General features: G+C 32.1%; 1 protein-coding gene across 3 annotated transcripts in view; it reads right to left on the bottom strand.

Annotated features, from left to right (window-relative positions):
• HnRNP-K (Heterogeneous nuclear ribonucleoprotein K) overlaps positions 1–20,720 on the bottom strand; it is a 174,262-nt gene that overhangs the window by 58,572 nt on the left and 94,970 nt on the right. For all 3 annotated transcript variants that reach the window (XM_088228782.1, XM_088228783.1, XM_088228784.1), the window contains one exon: positions 6,521–6,693. In XM_088228782.1, coding sequence (XP_088084908.1) covers positions 6,521–6,619 — 99 coding nt within the window. In that variant the 5' untranslated portion in view covers positions 6,620–6,693. The remainder of the gene's footprint in view (positions 1–6,520; positions 6,694–20,720) is intronic.

The following is a 20,720-nucleotide window of genomic DNA, read 5'->3' as shown; positions in this document are numbered from 1 at the left end:
CGGATAAAAGGTCCAGGGGTTTAAATCGCACTCTACCACAATTCTATTCTCATTATTCTAGCACAAGTTATTTACGGCATTTAGGAAATGGTCTGAAAAATGAAATATTTGGGTGAACAATAACTCTAATATTTCTTTAACAAAAAAAAAAAAACTTAAAAAACTGCATTTGAGGTAGTTGACAGACTAATCTATGCTTAGATTGTATTAGACACTATTTGTTATCTTATCTTGTTGAACTTATCTCTTTGACTAAAATAAGTTTTCAAAGGTGCAGAGCTAAAACTGGACAATATTTCATATGTGAAGATGCGTGCGATATTTTTTTTAAATATTTACGAAATATAATGATTATGATCTTCACTTTAACAATATTGTTATTTTGACTACGTGATATCTATTTTATAATTTTGTCCGCACAATACACATACAAATACATAGACAAAACGATGTGTTGTTTTATTTACTTTATATTTGTATTATTTATTACGTAATAACTTATATATTAGTGAAATGTATAAATTAAAATACTTGTGCACTTCTACTTAACGCTTTTAGCCTTATTGGTCGTAAAAGAAATAAAAGACTAGTAATACTAAAAAAAATTAAATTGTCGGTTTAAATGTCACTAGTCTTTTATTTTTATAATAAATTATAATGAACTTCACAGATAATTTTCACTAACTGGAAGGCATTTTCAAATAAGTGAAAGTATACAAAGTATTTTTATTTATAATTTATCTGAAAATAAGTTTTATCCAAGTACAATGAAATTCCACCAAGAAGTCAATAAATAAAATAACGTATCGTACTCTTAAGTTAAAAATCATTTGTTCTAATACGTAGTTTTCGCACTGTTCAAATGTAAGTTTACCAAACATGTACGTTGTCCCTGACAGTTCCCTTGGTGATCATATTTTTTTAAAGTGAAGTTTGAAAACGGTGAAAACGAAAGTTTAAAAAAAATTAACACGATTTTTTAGCACACCAATATGTTATCCACTAATCTCACATCGTGCATTTCATTAATTCGTAATTCCTACCCCCTACTGTACGTATAAATAGGTGGAGGGCAGAACAGCGCTGTAAGATGTCGATTTTCCAGCGATTCAATGGAAAATTGGTCGGTTCAATGCTCGTGAAAAGCGTTCCCAACCCCTCAGGGCCAGGCGGTAGTCGATCGATCCACCGGTAACACGCGACTACTACCGACTATGGGACTAGTGATGCGAATTATAGCTAATTTTATTTTATTAGATCATTGGCTCAGAATGTGAAATTGTATTGAAAATAGGCATTGCCTATAATAATTAAAATACTGTATTTAGTTTTATTCCACTTTATAAATATCACCAGAGACCGAGTTTCGTCGGACTGGTGGAAGACTAAACAAATTCTTATGTTATATATGTGTGGAAATGGGGGTTATCAATCATGTTTTTATATAATGATGGTCGCTGGTGAAAATTATAAATAAACTGCAGTTCCGTCAAGATGTGAAAGCAGAGAAAATCAATATATTGAAAACAGGTATATTAATCTTCAAGTTACGACTTTATTCATCTATCTGTAGGATTATTAAAATAACTCTGCGTCACTAAAATTGTTGTGTATTTCAAAAGAAATTTTGGTATTTTCAAAAAAATTGCAGCGATTAGTGATTTTTCAAAAATTATTTAAGACTTGGATTTAGAATGATTAATTGTATTTTCAAAATCAATGTGGATATAGTGCAGAAATGTTTTCATATATAACTTTAAAAAAGAAATAAAAAATATGTCACTAGACAAACGCGACATGTTTGACATTGATAGTTGTGACGTTGAGATTCGTGACGATGCTCTAAAATTTTTTTAATTGTTTGGAACAAAGCTAAAAATTATAATGAATCGCAACGTATTAGGGGCGTGACCAATGCAATGACTGTTTTTGCAGGAATTCAAAATTACAAATTAAAAAATGTATGCTACTAATAAATAGCAACCATTTTTTTTTCTTGACAGTATTTCATGGACCCTTTTTACTTAAAAAATATTTTAAAAAGGGATATTTCCTATTAAGAGAAAAAATGTTTATAAAGTTTATGTAACATCCTGTTATTATCCTCCTATCATTATTATCTGTTATTAAATTAAATTATAAATTGGAAACCAGAAACTTAAATCCCAACCTTTTTAATGCGCTATGTAGCTGCAAAAGGTGTTGGGATTTTTACTGTACAGCGCCCTTGAGGTGATTTTCACAAAAAATGGCGCTATTTAAATTGTTCACAATAAATAGATAGAACATGCTTTTATTTACCGTACGAAGTTTAAAGACTAAAGTTTCCCTCGGCTTGAGTCGCGGGCAAAATATCATTGTAAAAAACTTGTTTGGTTTACTTTTCATTTACTTTTGGAGGAAAAATATTCTCTGATGTGTTGGCTATTACGCGCTTCGCCCTTGAAACATACTTTGGCTTGGAAACAAAAATGGCATCTTTATTACTTCTACTAAACAAAGTTGGATTCGGACAACTTTTCTTTACAAATGACAAATTATATAGGTACTCCATTTTTTTTAATCTAAATCTCAATATATTTATTTATTTAATTATTAAAACGCCCATACGGCTATAATCCAGTTAACGTTTACAGGAAAATGAAGTTCTTTTTGAGTTGTTTTAAATTTGAGACATAGATAAAAAAAAAACCTTTAATTCATCGTGCATTTATCACAACTATAGAACGGTTACTATAAAAGTTAAGATTTATTTATTTATCCAAAATACATTGGTTTACACATTAACTAACTTATTATGGCTTTTTAGGCTGTGCCCGAATTAAGCTACAATAATCAACAAGAAAAAATATATGTGTATAGTATATATATATAGTAACTTAAAATAAATAATAATGACAAATGATACAATAGTAATATTAAGAACCACAATCCAATAAAAGAAATCAATTCTGATGACATTAATGACACCATTAAGTATAAGTAAACCAAATAAAACATTAGTATCAAGGTCCACAACACGAACCAAAAAGATGACGTTATCAATCAGGCTTAGCCAGCAGTTTGCAAATAACCACCACGTTAACCGAGTGAAAACTGAGAAAATTCTATTCTTAAGCATGCCAAGTGGCGACTAGGGCCAATAAAACAACATAGGTATATAAAAACCTAATTCGTATTTAAATTTATTCGATTCATCGCGTAATTCGTGCAAATTTGCAATTTTACGGAGAAATAAAAACAGCAGAATTTTTTTTCAAAGCTTTGGTTAAATTCTTAAACGAAATTTCGTGGTTTTTCTTCGACAAAATGACATATTATTGTCAATATTTTTCTTACATGCGTCACATCATACACAATATTTTTCGTTAACTTTTTTTATATTCTTTTAAAGTGTGTACTGTTTTTGAGTATTTTTCAATTGCTCCTTTATCTGATTCCCTTCTAATTTCATGAATATCTATTTTTTTATACTAATTACCCTTTTCACACTTTTTTGGTTGGTTTAACTGTCAATATTAATTTATTTTTAAATGTCATATTTTACAAATAATTTAACTCTCACGTGTATGTATATTTTAAAATAAATTTCTCCTTACATGTAAAAGGCACAAAGAGCCGTACGAGGGCGGATTGATAATGAAGCTACCTAGCGCTAGATAGCAGCACAAACACAAAAAATATTTATTTTTTCCAAATTGCGATCTGTCAAACGACAGCTGTTAAAATGTCACCCAAATTCATCGATTAGTTTATTTGTTGTAGTCGTTTGAAGTAAACAACTTTTGTATTTCTTGAAAAATATTAAAAAAAACGAATTTCGTGCAGTGATTAAACACTATTATTTGAAAGGGAAAACGGCGAAAGAGACAAAAGAAAAGCTCGATAAACATTACAGTGAGTCTGTTCCGTCAGATTACATGGTAAAATATTGGATTGCTGAATTTAAACGCGGCCGAACAAGCACTGCAACAATACCATCAACAGGAAGGCCAAAAGAGGTGGTTACTGAAGAAAATATCAAGAAAATCCTCGATATAGTTATGAATGATCGCCGAGTGAAGTTGCGTGAGATTGTTGAAATGGTAAATATCATATGAACATGTGTTCAACATTTTGCATGAACATTTGCATGTGAAAAAGCTATCGGCAATATGGGTGCCGCGTTTGCTCGGTGTCGAACAAAAACGAGTTCGAGAGACCACTTCACAGCAGTGTTTGGACCTGATAAAGCGTAATCCTGTTGATTTTTGGCGTCGATTAATAACTATTGATGAAACGTGGATGCACCACTATACACCTGAAACCAAAAATCAATCGAAACATTGGGTGGAAGCTGGTGGAAGTGCTCCGAAGAAGGCAAAGGCAGTGAAATCGGCTGGCAAGGTTATGGCCACTGTATTTTGGGATGCACTCGGAATATTGCTCATCGATTATCTTGAAAAAAGATCCACAATCACAGGAAAGTATTATCGTGTATTATTGGATCAATTGAATGATGCAATCGAGGAAAAACGACCACATGTGCTCTTTCTTCAAGACAACGCACCGGTTCACAAGGCATTAGATACGATGCTAAAATTACGTGAAATACACTTCGAATTGGTTGATCGTCCACCTTATAGTCCAGATTTAGCTCCTAGTGACTTTTTTCTGTTTCCAAACTTGAAAAAATGGCTCGCTGGAAAAAGATTCAGCTCAATCGAAGAAGTGATTACCGAAACAAACGCGTATTTTGAGAGGTTCCCGAAATTGTATTATTCAGATGGTATAAAAAAGTTGGAATATCGTCTAACTAAGTGTGTCGAAGTAAAAGGAGACTATGTTGAGAAATAAATGTTTTTTTTTTTTTTTTAAGTTTTTTTCCTACTTAGGTAGCTTCATTTTCAACCCGCCCTCGTATATTTAAAAAATACAAATAAATTACGAAAATCGATAAACTTGTCTAACTACTTTCCGCCATCAAGTTTTAGCGGGAAACCAAACCGGGAAATCTATTTTGTAAATATTCAGATAAAACATAGGTACCATAGAGAAGTAATAGCGCAATGAAAATGCAAATTAAGTGCGTAATAAATAAATAGCGGTGTATCCAGTAAAACTCTTTCTATAAATAGCAAATGAAAGTAAACAATAAAATGACAAATGAAAGTAAACAATAAACAAGCTCTAGAACTAACTTTATAATAAGAACAAAGCAGTGTTTATGTTGAGATAAAAGGTGTATTTTTGAACAAGATTCGACGCCAGATTTGCATTCATACAAATAGTTTCTCATAAATAAAATGTTTTCTCATCTATAAAAACGCAAGACAAAACTTAGCATTGAAGTAAAATGTACGTCATAATATTTCAAACATAATATGAGTAATGGAAACTAATTATTATTTCGTTCACCTACAAAGCGGAAGGTCATGCGAATCTTTCTAAGCGAATATAATGAAGTATTGAAATAAAACCGTGTTTTATATTAAACAAAAGGACATATCCTAGGTACTTATTTGAAGGTGTTTTTCTGAATGCATTGTAATAATAAATACGCGTATGCAACGTCTAGCAGCAGTTTCACGCGACGGTCTCGTACCTTAGATAAAATCCGGTAATGATTTATCAGTCTTTAGATTTGTTTTAGTACTGGAATGTATTTATTTATTTAGTTTCTTTTAAATATAAAAAAAAAAAACTACGTTTTTAGTCATATACGTAGGTACCTATGTTAGCTTGTAATGGTGCATTTAAAGTGATTCTAAACGAAAAATGACATTTTTATGCTTATTTTCAATGGAAATTTTACGAAACGTGGTTTTCGGAAACTTTATACTATATTGATTGTAACAAATTTTATTTTTTGTTTTGTACAGCATTTTGTGAAAAGGACCTAAATTATATTGGGATGGTATTTGTTACAATCAATATAGTGTAGTTTCCGCAAACCAAGTTTTGTAAAACAGAACGGCCCACGCCGGCCACGCCTAACGTCTTTGAGAGATTTTTTTCTCAAAATTATGATTTATATCAACCACGTATTTATTTTATTTTTTAATAAAAAAAACCTAAATATAATTTTGGAATGTAAACTTTCGAAAAATATGTCCGATTTCACATCGGTCGTGTTCGTACGAATCCACACGACACGTTAATATTAGGGTGGATAAATTTACATTAAATAGTTTTAGGTGTACAAAACAAAAAATTTCCACAACTAGTCTGTCTTACCTTACCTACCTTATAAATATTACACAAAAATCTTTTTTTTTATAACATTGTAATTAATTCAGACGTTTTCTGATTTAGTGGCTAGTCTAAAGTAAAAAGAACGCAGAAGGAAATCAAGTGGAGATTACTCGACCTCATGGTATACTGTTAAGTGCTTTTTGCTGCCATTAAAATCAATCTTCCCTACGTAATCTTCTCGTGCCGTGTGGATTTGTACGACCGTCCGAAATAGACCTATTCTTCCCGAAGCTGTCTTTCGTCTCGGAGAAGTGTATTGAGAAGTAAGAATGTTTGCATTAGTTACCTTGCTGGGGATGAGCAGACGGACGTTGACGTCCCCGCGCCGGTAGCGCTTCTGCGGCCCTCCTCCTTCGCTGTTGTCGTACGCATTGTCGCGCTTCATCACGGCGGGGGAGTTCTCGTAATCTTCAATGGTAAAGCTGGCACGATTGCCACGACACCGCTTCCTTACTGAATCTGCGCAAAATGAAAAGCATTCAATTAGAAACATAGTCAATAACAATAAACCATCACGCTTCCTGCTTCCCGCAGGAAAAGGCAAAATAATTTTTTTTTTTTTTTTTTTTTTTTTTTTTTTTTTTTTTTTATTATAAAACATATAAGACATGAATATCATGATATTATATTCCCAGGAGTTGTACGAGAAAACTCATTTGGGACGGTACATAAAAAAAATAGTACATTTCTTGTAACAATACATAGTATACATTTAAACAATAAAAATTTTAACAAATTTTAACAATCTATGAACTTAATATTAAAAAAGGAAAGAAAACATTTAAACAATCTGTGAACTTAATATTAAAGAAGAAAATAAAAACATTCAAACAATCTGTGAACTTAATATTAAAAAAGAAAAGAAAAACATTTAAACATTCTGTGAAATTAATATTAAAAAAGAAAATAAAAACATTTAAACATTCTGTGAACTTAATATTAAAAAAAGAAAAGAAAAACATTTAAACCTAAAACACAATATATAGACTATTCACAGAAACTGAGCTAAAAACTATCACTTTCAAAAAGATTCAAGAAATAGGTCTTCATTTCTGGTCTTTGAGATTTACCACTCGACATTTCCTTTTTAAGGTCATCAGGCAGTTTATTAAATTGTATACGACCAATGTATTCCAGAGACCTTTTGCCGAACTTCGTGGAACAAAATTTAGAAATGTGAAGATTTTTTGCATGTCGTGTATTATAGTTGTGAATTTCATGATTAAATGTAAGTTTTAAATTTGTGTGAGCAGAAAAGTTTATGATGTTTGAAATAGTGTTAGTGATGTCATACAGTGCCATTACCTTGAAAGGAAGTATTTTTGTGTTACGATAAATATCCTTGACATGGGAATCCCATTTCAAACCAAGAATGCTTCTCAGAGCTCGGTTTTGAAGAACTTGAATCTCAGAAATCTGGTTTTTGTTAGCGAAACCCCAAATACAGCATAAATAGGATAGGTGAGAATGTATCATAGCGTAATAGACGGCAAACAAAACAGAGTGAGGAAGCAGACCACGAAGTCTATGCAAAACGCCAGTTACGGGTACTATTTTTGATTTAACATGTTCATATTGGTATTTCCATGAAAGTTGAGAGTCAATATATAGTCCTAAGTATTTAGTCCTTATTTTGATTGAGCCTTTATTCACAAAGAAACAAGTAAATACAATATTTTTGAATGATTTTTTCTAAAGAGCATGATCTATTTACGCCATCCAAGTCTACGCGTCGCAAAATTAGAATATTAATCAAATAAAAAAATAAGGAATCTTAGATAATATTAAATTACGATTGATAGATATTTCAACAGAGATGAAAAAGTTTTTTTTGTTTGACAACTCAAAAGAAATCAATATTTAATAAATGGGGTTGTGTAAGTATTTATGACACATTATCAACTGTGACATGGCATAAATACCAATTTATAGGTTTAATTGGTGAAGGATACAAAATCGGAAGTAGGTAGACAAATAGAGCAATAGTAAAATGACCAGTCTTGCCTAGTTTAGGCAAGTGTATAGTTATTGCTCTGCACAAACATTAACCTACATACATTTAGTTTTCTGATATGCCTTATGTTAATTTTATGGGTAAATAATAATATTCATAAATCAGTCGAATTATTTATGTAGTTAAATGTTATGTGTATTACGTTTAATGGTGTTTTAATAGTACGAGTGCGTAGGAACAGAAAAACACGAATTAATAATTATTCAAGTTTAACTATCACGAATTAAATAAAAAATATTTCCATAAATAGCTAAATTGGATAAAGCAATAACAGTTGATAATGTTTTAGTTAACCGTTTGAACAAATCATACCTACCAATTTTATTTTCGATATATAAATATTTGTATTTTGTGAGAGGGCTGTAGTCTTTCAAAGTCATGCGATTTCGTTTTTAAGTGCCAATCTATGAAATAACTATAATAAGCATAAGATACAACAACTTTCTACTTAAAAGTTTTATATAACTAAAATATAATTACTTTTCGACGAACAGATTACGCGTCTTAAAATTAAGACTTAACTTGTAGTCGAGGTCTATGTTCAAGGAAGGAAGGACGCAGTAATGCTAGCGTCAAAACGCATTACTGCATTCCTTCCGTGCGCCTTGATTGTAGACCTTGACTATAGGTTCATAATATAAGTACAAAGTATTTAAGTAAAATTTGTTTAAATGATTTGAAAATAATGAATTAAACAGGAAAGATATCAAAGAAAAAACTTTATATAAAATCGTAATCAACCGTAAGAGATTACAGCCGGAACTGGATGAATGAAAACTTATTGGGGAGGAAGAAAATGCACTCACATTAAGTTCGATGTCTCAGTGATTATTATGCGAATCTATTATGTATTATTCGATAGTTCATAATAATTAAAAAGGTTACATTTTAATAATAACATTATCTAAATACTTGAAATTTATTTTAAACACAGTTAATTCGAGTTTGTGCTATACATAATTTATACCAAACGCAAAAGCAAAGTGACATTTAGAACATGATATAAACATAAATAAAAGATGCGTCGTACGAATAATATAACGCCATATGACATTATATTCAAGAGGGACGATTTTTCGATTCAAGATAGATTCTTTCGACGGGTAAATAAGCAAACAAAATACTTTCAAACGTTTCATGGCAAGTATCAATTACAATGGAAAAGAATTTTAACAAACGTGAAATCGATTACCTTCGGATATAGAAGATTACATAATTTAGAAATTCATGATTCGTTATGTTCACGACCAAATCAAGGTCTGTTGAAGCGAAACATCAAAAGTGTACAATTATGCACACAAATGGCGTACAACATACTCGTGAGTCACGAATAAGTACCAACTGATTATTTTGTAATGGATGCGCTAAATGCCTTCGAGTTGACAAATAAATCACTAAAATAGTTAAAATACGCTGTTTCCAAGAAAAAAAAATGTAAAGACTGAAACATTCTTTCAGGGGAATCGAAAAGTTTACAAGTATTTACAACATGCACAAAAGGGATTGTTTTATTTTGCCATAATGGCAGAAAGGAAAATAAAAATTTGTAAAAATCTAAGTAAAAACTTGGTCAGTTGGGGGAAAGCGAGAATGGATAAAACTGCCTTTAACTATAAAAAAAGTTTTTAGTATTATTTTTGTAAACATGTTTAATCCACGAAGAGCAAAGAGAATAATATTTTGCCTTCCAAATTGAGAAAAAAGGCAAATCGACAGTTAAAAAATAAAATAGAGAGATAGTGAAAATAACAAAACGAAAATAAAAACGGAGATCTATTTTATAGAGGACTTAAAACGTTTAATAACTTTTTTTTATACGGAAATTAGGGTAGGAAAATTAACAATACCTTGGAAAAAAATCGATTCACATCGATCTTTCCACATCTTAAAAGATCCACTAAGGTTAGACGAAGTTATTATATTGAGAAACTATTTTCAATTAAAATATAATCTTCAGTTCTTTGTATTCGACTGATTAATATAAACAGAAGGACTTAATCATTATACTATTTGCAAGTAAAGGTTCACTCTGTCACAACAGATTGTGAAGATCAACTGACTGATGCAAGACTAGCTTCCTTATATTTATTGTAAATAGAAGCTGCATAACAGTAGATAGATGTTTCTTTGTTTAAGCTCTTCGCAACAGTCTTGCGAGAGGTAGCAGAATAATATAATAGAGATAAATAATTCACACCCATGCACGGTCGATTCGAAGGATATATGCACTCAACTGCACCAGACACGAAATAGGAATGCTGCAGTTGTAATTGTTCTCAACTGCAAAGTTACGAAGGTAGATATCGAAGGAGGGAAGAATGACTCATTTAGGGCATTGTAGGCTTCGGGAATATGTGCAATATTGATTGACAATCAAGTACATATTTTACAATGCGAAAATTCAAAACCCACGCTCGTTTATTTATAAAATTTCATATAAATTTATATGATAAATACAGTTTTCGAAATACCCTCACAAGACATAACTTACTTTGCATGTTTAATATATATTCGTAAAACAAATATTTTTTTATATCATTTAGGCACTTTCAGTTTGAATTCAACAAATGAAAAATACAACATAATCGGCAACTAACCGCAAGAAGAACTGGATACTTTGAGGCTCGGCATTGAGGAAGACGACGAAGAAGATTTATTTATATCTGGACCTTTGATGTGTATAAACCATAATGCTTCAATAGATAGATATGTAAAATTTACAAAAAAAAATGATAAACTTTGCGTTAGAAAAAACCAGTGACGAAAGTTGAGGTGTAGCTACATTATATAGTTGCTCTGTTGTTCTTCAATATAATAAATAAATAAAAAACCACAATAGATGAGGATAATTAAACAATTGAGGTATTTCTATTGTCACTTAGTAGCGCGGAGGATCTACGGGTAATAATATTGAAAGAATTGACAGCTGAACAAAGCGATCGTTGTTTGGTTAGTCGTGCGCCTACTATCCGATTTGATGGACAATATTTGGAGCAATCTACGAAATGGACAGCACCTACCTCCCACGTGACGCTATTATGTATTCTAAGGACGGGACTGGACAGGTGGCCGGCGGGCGAGAGGAGGGCCAAACACTGCCAGACAATGGACTATGAACACATTAGAACTTAATAAAACCACCGGCCAATAAATTATACTGAGAGTCAAGTGCCAGAGGCGCAAGCAGTGCGCTACGCTCCATACTCGGAGTCCATGTAATTAAGTTATAGGATGATCGGATCTGGAGATAATTGCCGCGACAGTTACGAACCGACGGCGACTGTTTAATTTAAGTCATGAATTATGTCGCGAAAACTTGAAATAAAATACTAGCGCGTGGCAGGCATCCCTATAACGGCGAATGTGACTGATGAATAGTTTTTTTAGCGGAGTTAATCATAGGCATGCTTAACTTATGTTTTTCTTACGCATTCCTGATGAAAATAATAATTTAGAGTGTATACTGATTACGGACACAAAATTGATCAATTTTATAAGACGGTTTTAAAAACAAAATTATTATTTAACGAAATAACAAAGAAATACATACTTACTGACATTATCGATCAAAAATCATAAATTTTCTAGAAATTATGGCTAAACATTAAAGAAGTCTCATAGAAACTTACATCAAACAAAAACGAAAAGTATAAAATCAACGCAACATAATATTTCTTCATCGCGTTTTCCAAAGCAAGTAAAGATTTTCTTATACCGAATAAAAAAAACATACAACTGTCAGCAGTTGAGCGTGTTACCACTGTAAATGAAATAAAATTGTATTGTGTAATTATACGAGTATATGATAATTGGAAGGTACGAAGGTATGCTAAAATTATACAAATTTCCCATTTTATGGTTAATAGATAAGAAAATTTGATGGATGATAACTCTGTTTATAGATTGTTAAATTAAGCTTCATGATATATGAATACAAAAAAGGATAATAGGTTTTTTAATTCATACGCAATGTTAAAAACGCTTTAATTAATTTATTACTGTATTGAATGGTAGCTTATTTCACGCCTACGCGCGCCACCGTCCGCCCTCGCAGAACCAATAGGAATATCATTGAGAAATAGAAACATTCCAACACACGTGTCACTTAATATTATTGCAGAGCTAATTTATCCGAGATATTTGTGTATCGAGAACTCGTTAAGAGAAGTCATATTTCATGTGACGGGAGAGACTGGCTTCTGACTAGTGATCAGGATTTTTCTAAATGTTTAATAGCATTCTAACCGAAATAGAACACCATGTTGTATGTATTGCAATCGCTATTAAAAATACGAGTATTTAGAATACGAAGGTACACAAAACATTGATTTTGGGGTGAATTTCATTCTAAATAATATAACTACGTATGTATTTGGTTTGTGTAAAATCAATAAAATAAATTCAATATGCCGACGGCTTTCAGAACATGACTGTTCCTTTGTCAAGGCTTAAAAATATTTTAACCTATTGCTACAAATATAAATTAATTCATTGATTCATTAATCCCTTTCCGCATCGAATGGTGCAAAGGGCACGGTATTGGTACAGCCGAAGAGTTTTTTTAAAACATGAATGTAAGATGATCAGTCTTGCGCTTCGGGTGTTAGCCTAGAGACTAAAAATATTTCAGTGTAAAAATACTTCATGTAAACCAGGTTATTAAGATTTAATATTGTGTTTTCTTGTGTTGAGTACACTGAATTCGCCTCTATGTTCGGAGTGAATCCGTCAATAAAAAGGGCGCGCGATGGCGCGATGCCGTTCACGCTCTCTTTTTGCAAATTCTCGTAAGCTTAAAGTACCTACCTTAATTTTAAACGATTATTGGTCCACGTGAAGATACCCGCTATTTTTATTGAATTATAATTATACCAGTAAAGTAATCAGTAAATCTTTTGTAAATTTACAATAAAACATGAAGAATTCTAAACAAACGATCAGCCTATTTCTTTAACAAAAAACATTCAGTCCACATATCGCTAGCCCAAAGCAACAGTGAGATATCTCCGTATAACATATTCTCAGATAATCGGACTTTGAGGTGTGCGAAGGGTCTGACGGAATTCAAGTAGATTATAAATACTATATTTACATATCTGCATGTGTATCTCAAAATCGGAAATCTCGGGTTTATCTCACTGTTGCTATGGGCTAGCGATATTTGCAGTGGGAACAGTGCGTTTAAATGTTTAATAACCATATGTTTATGTGTTAGTGCCTGTCGGTGAACCAGTAGGAATGATTTATATAAAAACTTATTGTTACGCACATATAAAGAAAAGGTTATTATTATTGTACTTTTTTAAATAAACATTTAGGTTCTTACGATTAACCCGAATATTTCGATTTTGGTAGCTATTTTCAACGACTTTAAAATAACTCAGCGACTTGTAAATATTTTACGGAAAGATCGGAGAAAAGTGCTGCTACCGGATTGTGATATATTATTTCAAATTATCATCTTAGCGATATTTTTTCTTTTAAATCAATAATTTCTCTAAGATGTTTAAGTAAAGGAAACCAATTTCGGGACCGCGCAAAAAAAGTGATTCAAAATATTAAATACTGTTTTTTTTTTATTCATAAAACAAATATTTGCGTTTTAGTGATTTACTCCAATATTTTAATTTTGGGGGCCATTTTTAACGAGTTATAAATAACTCACTATTGGGAAATGGAAATCTAGTTGTGGTAGAGCGGAGTGCGGACCTCGGACCGTTAATCCAGCTACAGGATCACAAGCCGATATAAGGAATTTGAATTCAATTGCTAAATTATATTCTGAAATTCCGAGGGTTTTAATTGAAATTTTTCGATATCGTTTTATCCGCAGTTTTTTTGTATTTCTTTTTAAAAAATCTCAAATCCCCTTTTTCTTCTTCCCGAAGAGGAAAAGAGACATTTGTGTCACTTACGCTATTTATCAATGCTAATTATTCCATTGAATACTACTTCTGAATGACTGCTAGGCTTGACACATATTCGAGGCATGGCAGACCCGCTAACGACGAGGAAACGAAAAGCTTACAAGTCAACGAGGCAATATAATCGGGACCCACGCATCTTCGGCCCCCGTTTCCGTGCAGTTCGCCCGGAAAAATATTAGTTCGATTTATTTGTGTCATGAGGCGCGCAACAGGCAGCTTAGGAATACACATATTTCACTTGTCACGAATCTAATTTCGAGAAGTTAATGGGTTTACAATCGATGCGTTAGTGTTATTATTCGTATAATGATAAACATAAACTATTAAACATTATGATTTTTTCCTTGATCTTGTGAGAAAACAAAACATTAGGTGAAAGTAATAAGGAGTCTCGCAAATATGTAAGTATTTGTCCGCCACGGGTGTAATGGCCAGCGCGTTTGCATACCATGCAAGAAGTCTCAGGATCGATTTCCGACACGGTTGACATAAAAATTTAATCGAAAAGGTGTTTTTACACTTGAATATTTCATTTCCTGGACTGGAACCTGAAGCGTGAGACTGAACATCTTACCTTCATGTGCGAAATACGATCATAATACGTAGCGATCGGTGTATCAATCCAGTGCCCTATGCACCATTAGGTGTAGAAGAGGAATGATATAATGAATGAAATAAAATCTATACAATTAATATCTGAAGCACTTACTTTGTAATTTTTCATGTTAAATAATATAACTACGTGTGTTTTAAGTTTGTGTAAAATCACTCAAATAAATTTAATAAGCCGAGAGGTTTTAGAACAAGAAAAACATATATTTAAGCCTTGATAAAGAAGCAATCATGTTTTGAAACCGGTCGTCAAATTAAATTAAATTTTACAGATTTTTCACAAACTAAATACGTTATTTAAAAATATTCATTTCAAAGCACGTTCCAATAGTTTGCGGTGCATTTATCGAAGTGTATTTTCACACAAATAGATCATTTAAAATAAATTATTTGGTACACTGCATGATTTAGTATAATCGGATAAAACGTTCATATTTTTTATATTTGCGCCTGTAATGATTTTTTATTCTATTATATACAAATAAAATTATAAAATTATAAAATTAATATAAGTTACTTTGACTGTCCAACTACCCTAATTGGCAAGTAACCCTGTTCCAAGACAGAAAAAAAAGTATTATTTTACTAGCTCTAGCCCTTTTCAATATAAGGCTCTTACTTGTACGCACGTTATATTATTAGAACAAGACATTAAAAACTACAGTTGCATGTTTTGTAATAAGTGTACCATAATATCAATAACTTACTCGCACTCATTTTAATTTGACGATGGTTTGAAAGTAGTTACATTGCCATGTTGGGCTGGTTATATTTAATATGCCTAATATAATCAAAAAGGACTTTTTACGTCACCGTTACAACATAATTATTTTCTAGAATAGTAAAGCAAAATGATGGTACTACGTACTACGGATAATGATGGTAGTGTCAATGTCGCTATATATTTATTACTCGACAAGGTAAACAAATGATTATAAGATGAGTGAATGTGCCGAGAGGATTAGTGATGACTGATGACGGCGCACGACATGCGACAGCCCGTGTCATGTTGCCGGCTGCGGCTGCTATAAAGCGGTAGCCGGTCAACAGTCAACACTACTGTGCTCTGCTATGTTTCATGACTGGGGCGGGCCCTAGCAGTCCTAGACCGAGTAAAATGATTGAATTGTCCAAGCGAACAAAAAAAAAACAATATACCGACACAAAATTACCATTATTATTCTATGTTATTTTTGAAATAATTTTTATTATTCATAAGTAAATTTAAATAAATTTTTTGAACCCGAGTAAAATCAGCATTCCCATTTTAATTAGTTTTACTGTATTATTATTTTCAATTTTTCTCTATATTTCGATTTTTTTTTTCTTTTCACATGCGTATGTGTGTGTGTGTGTGTATGTACATTAGGGTGGGCCGATATATATTTTTCCGAATTTTGAAATGAAAGGGGTCTAAAAAGTTGCCTTTTGGATTACTCAGAATGCAAAAAATATCAAAAAAATATTCGATACTACTTTTGGCCCTCAACCAGAGCTTAAAGTTTTCGAAAAAGTCGATTTTTTGGAGTAAACCGGCTGTCATTTCGTATTTAAGTCAGAAAATCAGTCTAATTAAATGTTATAATGTGCATTAAATCTTATTAAATAAGCATCTAAGGGCGTGAGTTGCACTTTGTTTTGTAATAAATGGGCAGCATTGTTTTCGACAATATTAGCCTGGCGCTCGACGGAATTAGTTCCGCGGAGTGTAAACTTTTTCCATTTCGGTAGTTTTAAAGCGCGTTCGAATTTTTAATGTGATTAAGTTATTTCTTTACTAACACAAAATAATTTTATCAATATAGATAATTAACAAACTGTTCAGACAGTGATAAACTTCAAACCTCGGTTAAGGGCCAAAAATAGTATGGAATATTTTTTAAATAATTTTTACGTTCAACGTGATCCAAAATGCAACTTTTTAGACCCCTTTCACTTTGATGTCTAAAAAAATAAAAAACCTCATACATCATCGGCCCACTCTAATGTACATGCATGTATGTGTATCCTCTATTCTGGGGGTACTAGCAGATTCCAAACCTTATCACTCCAGACACAAACAACATTACTCCAAAGAAGGGCTGCGAGGAGTTCATCCGCCCAGTAGTAAACATATTTTTGACGGAGAAAATTTGAAATTTAATTATCAGTCTCTCGATCAATGAATCCGAATATATTGGAAATGATTAATAATAATCTTGCCTACATCAATAACGGTTTCAGCTCTATTACTTTATAAAAATAAACCGATGAACCTTTCTCTCTATTTATTTTATTCTTCTATTCTTTTCTTTCAATATTTTATTATATAAATAGTGACGCGAGTAATTCTAAATTAGTATAAGTCCCGATGATGCGACATCCCAACGGTGATAGGTAATAAAGAGAGGTAGTATCATACTTGATAAATATAGTGCAGGCAATTGGTAAAATTAACCAAAGTAGGGAACAAAATGCCGAACACTCTTCCAGTGGAACGGAAGGCCTGTTGACTGTCTCCTGAAGAATTTTAAGTGGTCCCCTCTCTACATGAGCAAATGCTGAGAAGTACCTGATTGGCCTACATTAGAATATCCTTCCTGATCTACAGTTTAAATAAAATAAAGTAATGTAATAGCAGACAAATCTTATTTTTAAAAATATAAACCTTGTATATTATGAGCAAGTTAAGCCGGTCGACGTACTAATCAAAACAAAAGTATAAATCTATTCATGATTAAAGGGCTGGTTACAAGCTGATTTGTTTGTTATCGCGCCTGTTTCATACAAGGAAAGATGGACGACTGGGCGATTTGATGACTTCGCACATGCTCTAGGAACCAGGAATCTGACAGTGGGTGGGTACCGTTCGAGTCGTTCGACGAACGAAGTTCGCGTATCGGTTTACACCTCCTCAACAACCGATACGGTTAGCTGCTCGTTACTCGGTGCTGGCAGCTGGCAGGGAGCCAGCGCACGCCACACACCATTCACAAGTATCAAACAAAGAGTTGAAAGGCGATGTTTATGATTATCGAAAACAGTTCAATGCTGAATTATTCCGTCTGGAGACTTTACTCTGAAAAAACATGCTCCGTCTAGACTCTACACTATATAGACTAGAAACTGTCCGAAATAAGAATAATATAGTATAATAACTTACCAAATTAAGTAAGACATTTGATAAGAATGTAAGATAAGTGCATAATTGAAAATAATGCATTTATTGCAGAGCAACAGATAAATTTTAGTCTGCATTGCCTCGGGTAGTGTGCTGAAGGTAGGTTTTGGATCTATAAGTATATACACACCACAAATGTTTCAAAAATACGTTTCAACTATATCGCTAATTTATTTTATATTTTTTTGTTTTTATTAGATTATTTTGTACATCGTATTAAAAAATAATAATATTGATATTAAAATACGTTTTTTGTAAATAATGAAATGATTCACAGTTGAGGTTACTATTTGCAAACCCGGCAAAATCCATCTTTCCTTATTTTGAGCAAATCACAAAAAACTTATACAATAAAAAGCTTCAATGTGTTTTTTTATTTCAAATTTTTATTATAACCAGTTAGTGTTTTATAAGAAATTTGTGATAAAATAATCATGAATATGTCGAGAAACAGTAGTGAAATAATTAATTTAATTTTGGAGATTGCCAACTTCGCAATATTCAAGTAAAGGTAACCATGTTTGTAACAAACCCAATTATTTGAAAGTCAGATTCTCACAAATAAAGCCATATTTTATGAATGACAATGTTATGATTATTGTAAATAATTTATTCTAAACAAGTTTCAATTTATATCTCCCTTTTTTAAGATTTTGGATTTTGCCGGGTTTGCAAGTAGACAATACCCTCAGTAATGATTTAAATTATTATTGATATTTAAAAATGATTTTATTAATTATGAATTCATTTTAAGTTTTACTTAAAATTTTCATTTATGTTGATATTTGTTTTTATTTATTTATTTTATTTTATAAGGTAATTTAACAAAAATACGTACTAGAAAACATACTATTTAAAGGTATTCGTCGATACAACATGCAAAAATTATAGAACTACACTTTTTGTTGTTTTTTTTTTTTTTTTTAATTTCTTATACAGTATACAATACATATTAACTGCGTAATTATTGACTAAGATTTATTCCTAAAAGATTATTCGCAAAAGTTGGGAGAGTATCATGAAAAATAAAAATTTCGTTAATTCGGCAGTATATATTATATTTCCGACACATGCGGGCCATAGGTGTGTGGTATGTAGCATTACTTCAAAAAAAGGTAGTTTAAATATGTCTCGATGTCTGAGTGTTCTCAATCCCGCATTTATTTGAATTTTATTGAGGAGGTTAGTATCTACTTTATATTTTAATATTTTATAGAGAAGTTTTATATAGAAAATATATATTGTATTTATTATTATTTAATTATCAGTTTACCTTAAATTATTTCTGCGATTTACTATCGAAATGAACATTTGAATGGTGAGAATCAACGTCTAAGAGAGATTTAATGTGCATCTTCAAAATTTATTTGATTATGTAAGTATTTATTTAAATTTTTATTTGGTGTGTGCTTTTTTTATGTACATAACTCACTCGCATACATTATTGGCTTAAGACTAGTTCACACGGACTTAGTACTTGTCATCAGTACTAATAGCTTAGTAACAAGTGAGTAGTAACTGTTTACACGTTGGTATTGGCAGAAAGGTATTAGTGATTCGACATGCGTTCGAAATGGAACACCACCTTCGCCTTATTTTGCGCAGTGTGTCCAAACACCATTCAAACATTATTTTATCAACGATGACGGACGAACTTGAAAGATAAATATTTGAAGAAAAACATTTGTGGACAAGATAGTGGTTCCTGCGCAGAAATTTGGTTCCATAAACATTCATAGGATTTAAATTCCTGGATGAATTCAATAGTTGTTTCTGAATTCTACCTTTCCGCCGCCATAATCACAAAATAAACTTAAACATCACGTAAATAAACCTAAACATATGGGTGTATTACTTGCTGTTTTCAATTTTTCACTAAACATTTGCAGCTGCTGTTCACACGGTCAGCAAGCGACAAGTGTTCAGTAAATTGTCTTGGGGGTAGTCGGCTTGTCGCTAAGTAAATTGGATCGGCTTCTATTAATTTGCACCGACACATTCAGTCTGACACTTCAATACTAAGCACTAATTCAGCATGTTTACACGCAAGGTATAAGTGCAAGTAACAGGTACTAAGCTCGTGTAAACTTAGCTTTAGTCCGTTGATAGTTACCAAAGCGATGGTTTGTTTTAATACTTAATTACGATTAGTATTTTCACATCAACATACGTATTTGTACTAATAATTGCACAGTAGCCAAGCGTGTGATGTATGTGTGGGTACTCCGTATGTTATGTAAATACTCTCAACAAATGTTTATGTAAAATTGAAATCTCAACTGGCTTTATGAGAACAGAAACATCTGGTATAAAATGGACACATATACGCGGAATAACAGCTTGACTCGATGTGATTTTGTATTAAAAGGAATTACGCGACCGTGTTCGGTCAGCGTGTCGTGCGTCGTGCCATAATACTCGTACCTTCCATGTAAGTCGTCAGATTTGTACGGTATACGGTATGTGCGGCGATTAAATTAATTATGAGCGTATTTTTTATGAAAAGATCGGAGAAGAGTGCTCCCACCGGATTGTGATAAGTTATTTAAAACTTTCATCTTAGCGATATCGTTCCTTTTGAATCAATAATTTCTCTTAGGTGTTTAAATAGGGGAAACCGATATCAGGACCGCGACAGAAAAATGATTTACCCAAATATATCCATTTTGGGGGCCATTTTCATCGAGTTATAAATAACTCACTATTAGAAAATGAGAACCAAGTTATGGTAGAGTGGGGTGCGAACCTCGGACCTCTGATACTCGAGTCCACG

Source organism: Micrasema longulum, unplaced genomic scaffold (assembly GCF_059751315.1).
Source record: "Micrasema longulum isolate JH-2025_06_02 unplaced genomic scaffold, ASM5975131v1 h1tg000607l, whole genome shotgun sequence".
NCBI lineage: Eukaryota > Metazoa > Arthropoda > Insecta > Trichoptera > Brachycentridae > Micrasema > Micrasema longulum.
The sequence above is the reverse complement of the archived record's forward strand: the minus strand, read 5'-3'. Positions and strand labels throughout refer to the sequence as shown.